The sequence below is a fragment of the Protopterus annectens genome, chromosome 1.part1 (assembly GCF_019279795.1).
Source record: "Protopterus annectens isolate FY-2018-M chromosome 1.part1, PAN1.0, whole genome shotgun sequence".
Classification (NCBI taxonomy): Eukaryota; Metazoa; Chordata; order Ceratodontiformes; family Protopteridae; genus Protopterus; species Protopterus annectens.
In genome coordinates this window covers 407,003,423-407,014,699 of record NC_056726.1, presented here as the reverse complement: position 1 = coordinate 407,014,699, position 11,277 = coordinate 407,003,423, and the positions used below count along the sequence as shown (strand labels likewise).

Sequence of the window (11,277 nt, the reverse complement as noted above, 5' to 3'; positions counted from 1 at the left end):
TCTCTGTCACATTTCAAAATGTCTAGAATAATTTATATTACCTGTTTTTGGTTCGTCTTTAAAAGGTGCAACATAAAAGCAAAGCTCTTCTGATTTCATTCCTTTGATGCCATAACGATCGGACTTCCCTTCTGCTGACGCACAGTAATTGGCACCTATCTTTGGGACAGTCTTAGTTATACTACAAGACTGGTTGCCACAGTTTTCAACTATGAATTCCTCTGGCTGCAAAAATAAAACAAATAAATACATAAAAAATTAACACAGAACTACTACCAGTACATTAAGGAAACTGACTACTGCATTATGAACAAACTCTGTTTTCTCAAGAACCTGCTATGATATTGTCTGTTAAATATTCATAATTGTGTTACAGAATGCATATTTATTTAACTAAGCATTTCAAAAGCTCTAAGACACTTAGTCAAAGTTAAATTGTAATTTTCAATAAAAGTCCCTGGCACCTTGGCTCCACAGCTTTCAAGGAGACAAACATATCAGCATACGCACTTAATGCTTATGTAACAATTACTTATTACACCATTCATTCTACTTCATCTTTATTTTAAGAATCAATGCCCGAATTTACACCCATAAAAACATTTGCCAATTACAACATTCAAGCACCATGGTCGAAGAGCTTGATAATTTAGCATAAAATGGATTTCTCTTAATACAACACCGTTTTAAATAACGCCTAATGGATGGGGTTTGTTCTAAATATATCATGAAATTCAAATTCCCTATTTCATGTCAACACTCCAGAATGCTTCTCAATTTCGTGCTTACAATATGCTAGTTTCTGACATCACATTCTTCTCTTTCTTTGTAGATGTATACATGCATACACGTACACACACGTACACACACACACACACACACACACACACACGTACACACACACACGTACACACACACACGCACACACACACACGTACACACACACACGTACACACACACACGTACACACACACACGTACACACACACACGTACACACACACGTATACACACACGTATACACACACACACACACATATATATACATACACACGTCTTAGGATAACTAAGCTGTATAACATTACTCCAGAAGCACATGTTAAATACTTTTGTATTGTATATGCATTTCCATTTAATACAGTTTTCACCTTGCTGCTTATAAGATTATACTCCATAATGTTCACATCTTCAACTGCCTTTTCTATGTACCTGTACTGCATCGGACAAATCGGAACTACCATGCGGCTATTTTATGTACTATACTCCGATCCCTGCTATGAACAAATTTTGACTATGGTGGCAGAAATTCATTCAAGGCATCATCCATACATAGCACATGGCAATTATTTAGCATTTTGCATACAGCTGCGAAACTGCATACACGCAGACAATATTTCTATACTTTCATTCCCACCACTTTGTTCTAAATTTACTGTCCTCCTCCCCATAAAACTGAGTCTAGTTCCCATATGAAACATTTTTACTATTGATTGTAATAGTTGCTCCTTACTGTATCCCCTACTATATAATTTATGAATTTTATATCCAAATTCTTCTGACAAATGTTTAGATCACACCATTTCACAACATAAGTCTACCAACTTAATTACTCTGAGCATGCAAAATTTGTGGAAACTTTCTTTTACACGATTTACTAATCTGTGCAAACATATATTCCTATCTACAACTAACAGTACAAAGAAAATGCATCTCCTTTACATGAACAATCTAATTCATACTTGTGCTGAATGTGTCAAAATAACATACTTCCTCACTATCTGCAACTATTATAAAAATAAAAATCAGTAAGACAGTATGCAATTATTTTAAAACCTTTCTTATTTTATGTGTAAATGGGTCCCTGTCATTTAACTGAAGAATGACAATGATGAACCCATTTGCTACTGGCATTTTTGATTTCAACAGCATTTTGAAAAATGCCAGTAGCTGGTTCTGGGAGATCACTGTAGAGTGGGGAGTGGGATTTTGCCCCCTCATTGTTGTACTGCAGTCTCTGGGTTGGTACACATAATTAGCAGGGGTGTGCTGGGGAGGCTATTTATTTTTTTCAAACATTTTTAGTTTCAATCTTGTGGGATCGAGATTTTGATATTGAAACGTATGTTCGATTACGTGTCACTGATCTGTATAAATATATTCTAATACAAACTTTCTCATAGTCAGGTTTTTATAAAATGGGGAAAAATACAATACCCAACTCTGCTTTGCTTCTACAAATAATCATTCCCAAAGTGAAACTAATTCGGGTGACTCATAGAAACTGAGGACCTTCACCCAAGTATAAACAGCCTCTGGCCCATCCCAGTGTTTATACTTTATATATATATATATATATATATATATATATATATATATATATATATATATATATTTTTTTTTTTTAACATTACAACTAAACCTGAACTATTTTTCTTTCCAGACTAAGTTTTCATTTATTAAATCAACTATCCAATATAAAGGAGTCTAATTTCTTAATGCAGAGATAGATAAAACATTATTTAAATACTTGTCTTAATGGTTCTTAAAATCCTTCAGTTTCAGCTGCTATAGGTTGTCCTAGTACATTACGTCTACCTTTATGTATTTCGGTACTGTATAAAATACAGGTACCTTTGGATTCAACACTACTGCTTTTTCTATCATACTTTTCTCTTACAATTGACCCGCGGTAGTGGTGCTGTAGTAGCGTTGTCGCCTCACAGCAAGACGTTGTCCCGTTCGATTCTCAGCTAGAGCGTCTTCTGTGTGGAGGCATGCGTGAATGGGCATGCCTTCGTTGAAGGTTGTGCGTCAGGGGCTGGTAACTTGGCACATAAAAATCCACTACCAAACATTAGCGGACCGGAGTTCCGCTGTGGAGACCCCTAACCGGGATAAGCCGACAGACTCAACAACTTTTCTCTTACAATTGAACATACACTTGTTGATACTGCATCAGAGGAGCCATCTCTCAATCTGTAAACTGATTTAGAATAGACATACTCATCTCACTCAAATATTTGAAAACTTACCAAAGGACTTGAGCACTACTTCATTATTATTCTATTCTACTTTGTTCAAATTATTTTTTATTTCATACAGCCATCACCTTCTAGCAACAATTTTTTTCAATAATACTTGAAAAGAAATACTGATGTTTATATTCCTAAACGGGGGCACAACATTGCACTTCTAGTGTGGGGTTAATTGCTCTGCAGTACTGCACTCTCCCCTTCCATTTGTCTCATTTCCACAATCAAATTACTTAATGCTGTTCAAATCTATCAAATTTAAAGTCTATGAAACCGTGACAACCCTAATAAACTATGCTATATTCGAAGTCTTCATTCAATACATTAAAACTAGATACATTTCTCTGTGTTATAACTCATCAAAACAGATCAATTTCAAATTACACACACCTTGGTACAACCATGAGAACAAATTTCAACCATCTTAGTAGCACTGTAGTAGTTATAAACAAACTGAAAGGGTGATAATATTCTGCAATTTTTTTATTAAGTCTATAGATAAATTTTTAGAATAGAATGTTGAAAATTAAAATGGAAAATGTACTTTATAATTCTGAAATAGTCTCAGAATGTCATCCTGCTGTCACTTTGCCCCAATCCCCACCTGTTGTTTATTATTAGGGAAAACAGAGTCATAAATCAGTTACAACTTCTCTTCACTCAGTCTTCTCAATGGCATACTTGTGGCGTCTCAAAACTTTCTGAAAGCCTTGTAACCTTTGCCCATATCCTACTCACTTACTGTATGAATGTCCTCGGTATAATTCCTCTGTAGCCATGTCAGCTGCATATACCAACTACTTTAAGTTTACTGAGATTTGAAAAGTAATCTACTTCTTACTTTTGTAAGATTTCTCCTCTTTGAGCCTGGGCAATGGCTGAAAATGAAAGCTATGTACTCACCCTAACAGATCTGTGTTGTCTCTCCATTTGGTTCAACCTGTGGGTTATCAGATCTGACTCTGATCCAAGACCGACATATTACAAAGACTTCAGCCCTCCAAACTCTGCCTCTTCATCCCATAACGCCTTTCCCTACTAGAATTACCTCAGATCGAGTTTGCCCCTCTCTGCAAAAGTTTCCACCACTTAACCCTAAAAGAAAAAAGGACCACAAAAAAAGGGAGAAACATAATCCTCCATGACTTTGTTATCCCATGATCGAGATACACACTAAAAAGGCAGAGGCAGGTGGGACAAAGTTGAACTGGACAGAAAGTGACAACATGGATTTAATGTTATGGTGTACACACCTTTTGTATCTGATTTTGCTTTTTCCTTCCGAGTTGAACTTATGGGACAGAGTCCCCAGACATGTTAAACCCTGAGGAGGTCCTACGAAAGCACATTCTGCAGTACAGTGTTGTAACCAAAGGAGACCCCGGACCTCGAATGAATATCCAATTCGTCGTGGGACAGAAATGTCCCACTACAAATTGGATATTCAGTCCAGTTTCAGAAAAATGAAGCATCGTTGAAAGCAGCTCTGGAGAAAAAAGGTTTAGAGGTAGCCATAACTGGAGTAGAATGACCTTTTGATTTAGAAGTCAAAGCCTTCGCTTTGAAACTATACCCAAATGAAATGCAATCAAATAGTCACTTGGACAGAGTAACCTAAACACTGGTGTATGCAACTGGGCCTTTAAAAAAGGAAAAAGTAGACTTTCTGAAAGATTTGTTTCTATCCAAATAAAGCTTCAGTTGTCAATGGATGTTAAGACAATGCAGTAAATAGTCTGCTTTATTGGAAAATTCGGTAAAAAAACACTGGCAAGTGAATGGTTTGATTCAAATTGTTCTCTGTTGCCACCTATGGCTGAAAGGTAGGCTCCAGTCAAAGAAAAACTATCTTTATGAAAAGCCAAACATGGGGGTACCGATAACAGGGCCTGCAGTTCTGACACATCCGGCAAAAAACAAGAATAAAGTTTTCCAAGACAACAACTTCAAGTCAACTATAGCTGATGACTTAAACAGAGGTGTGTCAAGCATTTGTAGCATAAAATAAAAGACTGTCCACACCGGACAACACTTTAGGCATAGAAGTAGGTTTAGTCCTGAGGGAGACCCTGTCAGCATGAAAAATAATGAAGGGTTCCACAGCCATAAGTGCTTGTAGCTCAGACACTCTTCTAGCTGAAGTGATGGCCAAAAGCAAGGCTGTTTTCCAAGAGAGGTATTTTAACTCTGCTGATGCTGCAGGCTCAAAGGGGGGTAGCGGGAGCTTTTCCAACACAAAATGAAGGTCCCAAGCAGGGGTGGGGGCTCTTCTTGGTGGCCTTAAGTTTGTTAGTCCCTCTCAGGAACGGTTTGATGAGAGGGTGAGAAGATAGGTGGCTCAGTGCTGTAATGAGCAGAGATGGCAGAGGCATGGATCTTAATGGAAGAGGACAGACCTCTGTGTAGTAGGTCTGCTAGGTAATCCAGGATGAAAGGTAAGGAGGGTTGTGCTGTATCCGCTCCTTTTGAGTGAATCCAGGAACAGTACCTTTTCCACTTATCAGCATAGGATTTCCTTGTACTGGGCCGTCTGGCTTCACGTATGACATCCAGTACATGTTTGCTTAGGCTGGCCACTGGAGGAGAATTCAAGGAATAAGCCAGGCTGCAAGGTTCAGGGTCTGTAATTGTGGATGCAAGATCTGTCCCTCCTGCCGAGTAAGGAGGGTTGGGATCCGAGGTAGGTGCCATGGTGGCACTGGTGACCAACTGCACAGTAGTGGGTACCAAGGTTGGCGTGGCCAGTCTGGGGCAATCAGGCCTGCCCTTGGTCTTTCCTGCCTTATCTTGAGTAGTACTCTTGTAAGAAAAGGCAGAGGGGGGAAATGCATAGATTGAGAGGTTTGCCCAGTGGAAGGCTAGGGCATCCACTTCCAGGCCTTGCTGTGAGGAAACCTGATGCAGAATTTGCTGAGCTGATGGTTGTAGGGGGAGGCAAATAGGTCCACCTTTGGGGTACCCCATTTCTGGGTCAAAAGGCTGAAGGTGTTGTGGTCTAAATGCCACATGTGTGGGTCTAGGAGATTTCTGCTTAAGTTGTCCGCCAGAGAGTTTTGCTTGCCTAGCAGGAATTGAGCTTGCAGGTGAATATGCATGGCTGAGGCAGTGTTCCACAGGGTCATGGCTAGCCTGCAGAGTGGATAAGAGTGGGTTTCCCCTGCTTGATGTACCACATCATTGTGGTGTTGTCGATTTTTATTAGAAGGGGCCCCGGTGAGAGTAGGGATCTGAAAGCTGTCAGAGCATGCTTAACAGCTAGCATCTCTTTTAGGCTGATGTGCAGATGAATTTTGTTTGGGCTCCAATGGCCCTGAATGCATCTGCCGTCCAGATGTGCACCCCCAAGCATAGTCTGACGCTTCTGTGGTTAGGGTCTGGGCGGCGTGGGGTTGTGAGAAGGGAAATCCCTTGTTGTGGTTGCATGCTGCTGCCCAAAAAAGAAACTCTTTCCTTAGACAAGGTATTATAAGGTATGATAGTTTACAGGTCCTGAGAATGTTGGCACCAAAGGCTTTTTAAGTACCATTAAAGTTTCCTCATATGCAGTCTGGCATATGGAATTAGCAGAATGCAGGAGGCCATAGACTATGGAGCCTGCAGGGTTTTCCTTGCGGATAAGCTGGGTTCTGGTGGGATAGGCTTGCTTTTCTGGAGTAAGGAATGCCATCTGGGATGCTGTGTCCAAGCTTGCTCCCAGGAATGCATTTTTTTTGACTGGGAACTAGTTTGGATTTCTTTTCACTGATAGTGTACCCCAAGGAGGTTAGAAGGTCCTTTACAAATGTCAGATGCTGCAACAGCTTTTCCTGACTGTCTGCCTGAATCAAGCAGTCGTCCAAGTAAGAGTAAATTTGAATCTTTGTCTGCAAATAGGCAATGGCTGGAGCCAGGCATTTTGTGAAAACTCTGGGAGCAGTGGATAAGCAAAAGGGAAGTGCAGAGAACTGATCATGCAGAGATCCTGCCCTGAAACAAAGATATTTCCTGCAGGAGTCCCTGATTGTGATGTGCAGATAGGCCTCTTAGGACTAGGGTGGCTAACCAGGCATCTTTGGTCAGCACAGGGAGAAGCTGCTGTAGGGTGAGCATTCTGAATTTTGGTACCACCAGGAAGGTGTTTAGAATGGATAGATCTAAGATTGGGTGCCAGGTGCCCTCGTTTCTGGGTACCAGGAAAAAAGTCTTTAATAAAAACCTTGGCCAATCTGTTCTGCAGGAACAGGCTGAATTGCCCTTATGGAGAGCAGGGACTGAGCTTGGTTTTGTACCTCTGCTTACTGGTTTGGAGGAAGGTCTGGGAACCCTTTTGGGGTTGGCAGCATCTGGAAATAAAATATGTACCCTGCCTGGGATACTATGTTGAGGGCCCATTGGTAGTTTGTGATGGAGGTCCAGTTTTTTGAATGGTGGGCAAGTTTTCCTCCTAGGGGCACGAGCAATTGGGTAGAGGTGAGGAGTGGAATTGAAAAGTCATTGTGAATTCTTTCCATTAGGGGGTGACTTAGCACTCCATTTTAGAAGTAGAGGTACTCCACTGCTTAGATCTCTGCATACCCAGAGACTAATCTGGGGGGGGGGGGTCTCTTTCTCCTGGGTCTAGTTTGAGATGGCCTTGAGGAGGCTGGAAAGGACCAATGTTTCGAGGGGCAATGTCTACTTAATCTTGGAGGCTGCACTTGCAAAAAAATCTTTGACTGTCTGCAGAGACTTGGCCTTTCTTCCACCTTTTTTAAAACCTCTTCTGATTTGGTGCCAAACAGATTGTCCTTGTTCAGAGGAGAGTCCAATAATTTTGATTTGACATGGTCTGGCAAGGTCTGCTCATTAAGCCAGGCATGCCTTTTAAGTACAGAACCTGTGACTGCTGCCCTGCAAGATGCTTTTAGGGCGTCAAACCCACATTGCACTGCATGCTTGCTGACTTGGCTTGCAGAATGCATAAGCTCCTGTAAATCTATTTTCTGCACAGTCAGGAAAGGGAGACCATTTTTGTTTAACAAGCTCCATAGTATGTTGCTGATATTTCAGCACGTGGAACGGATAATTCAATGCTTTAATGGCGAGAGTTGCAGAGGTGTATACTTTTTTACCCCATCTAAAGCTCGGGAATCCCTGTCCAAAGGGGTGGGATTCTTAGCTGTAGTAGCTTTTATTCCTTTAGGTCCTTGGGAGATACCTCTGGGTCAGCAGTAGGATTTTTGAAGAGAAGTTTGTGAGAGTTGGACTGGATTCCATAAAGACATCATCCACAACATCCAAAACAGGAGGGATGGCTAAAGGTCTGTGCTGTGGTAAATCAAAATTCCCTGAGCCTCTTTTTGGACTGAGGATAGTCCTAGCATTCCCAGTGGAAATGCTCTCACAATGTATGTAAAGTTTAACCAAAAGAAAAATCCTCTGGAGGGGAGGCTGAAGGAATGGATTCCTCTGCATCTGAATCCTCAGACGGATAAGGGCATGTCTTCATATTCAGAAACCTCAGTCTTTGGACTCTTGGTCAGATAAAGCTGCTGGGGATAAGTCTCTTTCTTTTAGCAGGGGAAGACTGGCTTCCCCTAATCAGCATGATCAGGTCTTCTGCCATTTTAAGAATCTGAGATTGTGGCAAGAAAGCAAGTGCTTGAGTTTTGGGTCGTCATTTTTTAGGCGTAGCTCGTACTCTTGGCCTTTGAAACTCAGTAGTTTGAGAAAGAACTGAAGACGTGAAACAAGTAGTTGGTTTGTGTCGAACATCGGTAATGAGAAGAGCTTCCTCAGAAGCCGGAACAGTGGCTCCGGACCCATCCAAGGTACAGACATCCACAGGTTCCATAGTCAAGGAAGAGTCTCGCAGCATACTGGACTCCAAACGGGTCTTGGTAGAGGCCTGCGAATCCATCAAAGCGGGTATCAGGGGCTGCGAAAGCACCTCACTGAACACCGGCGAACTGGCGACTAGCTTAACGGAAGTGTAGTCAGCAGTTTAGGACCTGTGCAGTCTGTCTTAATCTTTACGTTTTTTCAGAAGATCAGTAGTCGGATGGCTTACTGAAGCCATTTTGGAATACAGAGATAGAGAACGAAAGTATTTAGGTTCAATAAGGGCCCAATGACGAATAGTTCGGGAGTTGAACAAAGCACAAAAAGTACAGTTTTGTACCTACCATAAATGTAGATGTTCGAAGATCCACATTGCTGCAGTCCTAACACTTGGGTAGTCCGCTGTCCCAGTCGGCCCGAATACCAAAGTATAAGGCTGACGTCGGTCAAGGCGCATTTGTCTGACATCAGGACGTCAGAGTACAAATGCGCATGACCAACGTCATATCCTCAGTCTTTTCTTGCCCCAGATGTCAGAAGACCCTAAAAAGATAAGGCCAAAACCAAAAAACACCAAAACACTCCTGTGCCTAAAATATGTACAATATATACAAATGTACAAAAATAGAACCTCACCCACACAACCACCCCTAAACACAGAGGGGAAGGAGGGAGGAAAATTGACTGCAGCAATGTGGATCTTGAACATCTACATTTATGGTAGCTACAATACTGTACTATGTTCTTCATCTCACATTGCTGCAGTCCTAACTCTTGGGTAGAATCCCAATGCAGAGGTAAGGACGTATGCCTAAACTATAATGAAGCAGGAGCTGCCAAAATGCCCTGCAACACAGCAGTGGCAAAACCAGCCCTGGACTTAGAATAGAGAGGAAGGTGGTAATGCTTGGAGAAAGTATGCACTGAACTCCAAGTAGCTGCCTCCAAAATATCCTTAGTTGCCACCCCTTAGAAATGCTGTTGAAGTGGCAGTAGCCCTAGTGGAATGAGGCCTAATCCCAGCTGGAATCTCCTTGCCATGATGGGAGTAACAGAATGCAATGCAAAACCCAATCCACTTAGATATAGTTTGTTTTGACACAGGCTTGCCCTGAGAACTCAAAGCAAAAGAAACAAACAACTGCTGAGACTGCCTAAAATCCCTAGTCCTGCTTAAATAATAACGCAACTGCCTGTGTACATCTAAAGTGTGCAAAATCTTTTCCCTATTTTGGGGATCTGCATAAAAAGTAGGCAAATGAATAGTTTGGTTTAAAGCCACACTAGAAACCACCTTAGGCATAAATGAAGGATTAGTACATAATGATACCCTATCCTTATGAAAAATCAAAAAAGGCTCCACCGCCATAAGGGCCTGCAATTCAGAAACCCTTCTTGCAGAAGTAATGGCCAACAAAAAGCAGTCTTCCATGACAAGTATTTCAACTCAGCAGTAGCCGTGAGGCTCAAAAGGTTGTAGAGTAAGTTACTACAACAAAAAATTGAGGTCCGAAGCAGGAGTAGGAGCTCTTGGTGGGGGTGTTATATTGTTTGCCCTCTAAGAAATTGCTTGAACAAAGGATGAGAAAACAATGGTGGGTCACAATCATAGTGAGCTGAAATTGCTGCAGCATGAATCTTAATGGAAGAGAAAGACAAACCTTTGTCCAATAGCTCAGTAAGATATTGAAGAGCCACACTCAAATTAGGCTCAGAAACATCCAAATCCTTTGCTGCACTCCAAAATAAAAATCTCTTCCATTTTTCTGCATACACTTTACGTGTACTAGGTCTTCTGGCTTCCATAATCACATTCAAAACTTGTTGAGGAAGTTGAGACCTGCTGTGGTTCAAAACAGAATATGCCAGGCTGTTAGATGAAGAGAGTGAAGCTTGACATTGAGTAGATGACCGTCCTTCTGAGACAAAAGGTGTGGAATTAAAGGTAAAGGCCATGGAGGCTTTCTTACCAGATTCCTCAGTAATGGGTACCAGTGTTGCCGAGGCCAATCTGGAGCTATCAAAATCATCCTTGGCTTGTCTTGTCTGACCTTTAGGAGTACCTTTGGGAGGAGAGGCAGAGGTGGAAAGGCATACACATGAAGGTTTTCCCAACTGAACGAAAGAGCATCCACTTTCCAAGCTGTGTGATGAAAACTTTTCGTGCAAAACTTTGGCAGCTGGTGGTTTAGTGGAGAAGCGAACAGATCTATGTCTGGAGTTCCCCATGACACTGTCAATTTTTGAAATACATGAAGATCCAGTTTCCACTCGTGGGGATCCATGATTTGCCTGCTTAACACATCTGCTAAGGAGTTCTGTGCTCCTGGCAGAAACCGTGCCTGAAGAGTAAGCTGCAAGCTGAACGCAGTCTCCCACAAAATCATTGCTTGCCTGCATAGAGGATAAGAATGTGTTCCCCCTTGCTTGTTGATGTACCACATGACA

General features: G+C 41.6%; 1 protein-coding gene across 1 annotated transcript in view; it reads right to left on the bottom strand.

Moving 5' to 3' along the window:
- LOC122805367 (interferon gamma receptor 1-like) overlaps positions 1-11,277 on the bottom strand; it is a 612,289-nt gene that overhangs the window by 331,828 nt on the left and 269,184 nt on the right. The window contains exon 5 of the mRNA XM_044075464.1: positions 42-225. Within this exon, the coding sequence (XP_043931399.1) occupies positions 42-225 (184 nt within the window). The remainder of the gene's footprint in view (positions 1-41; positions 226-11,277) is intronic.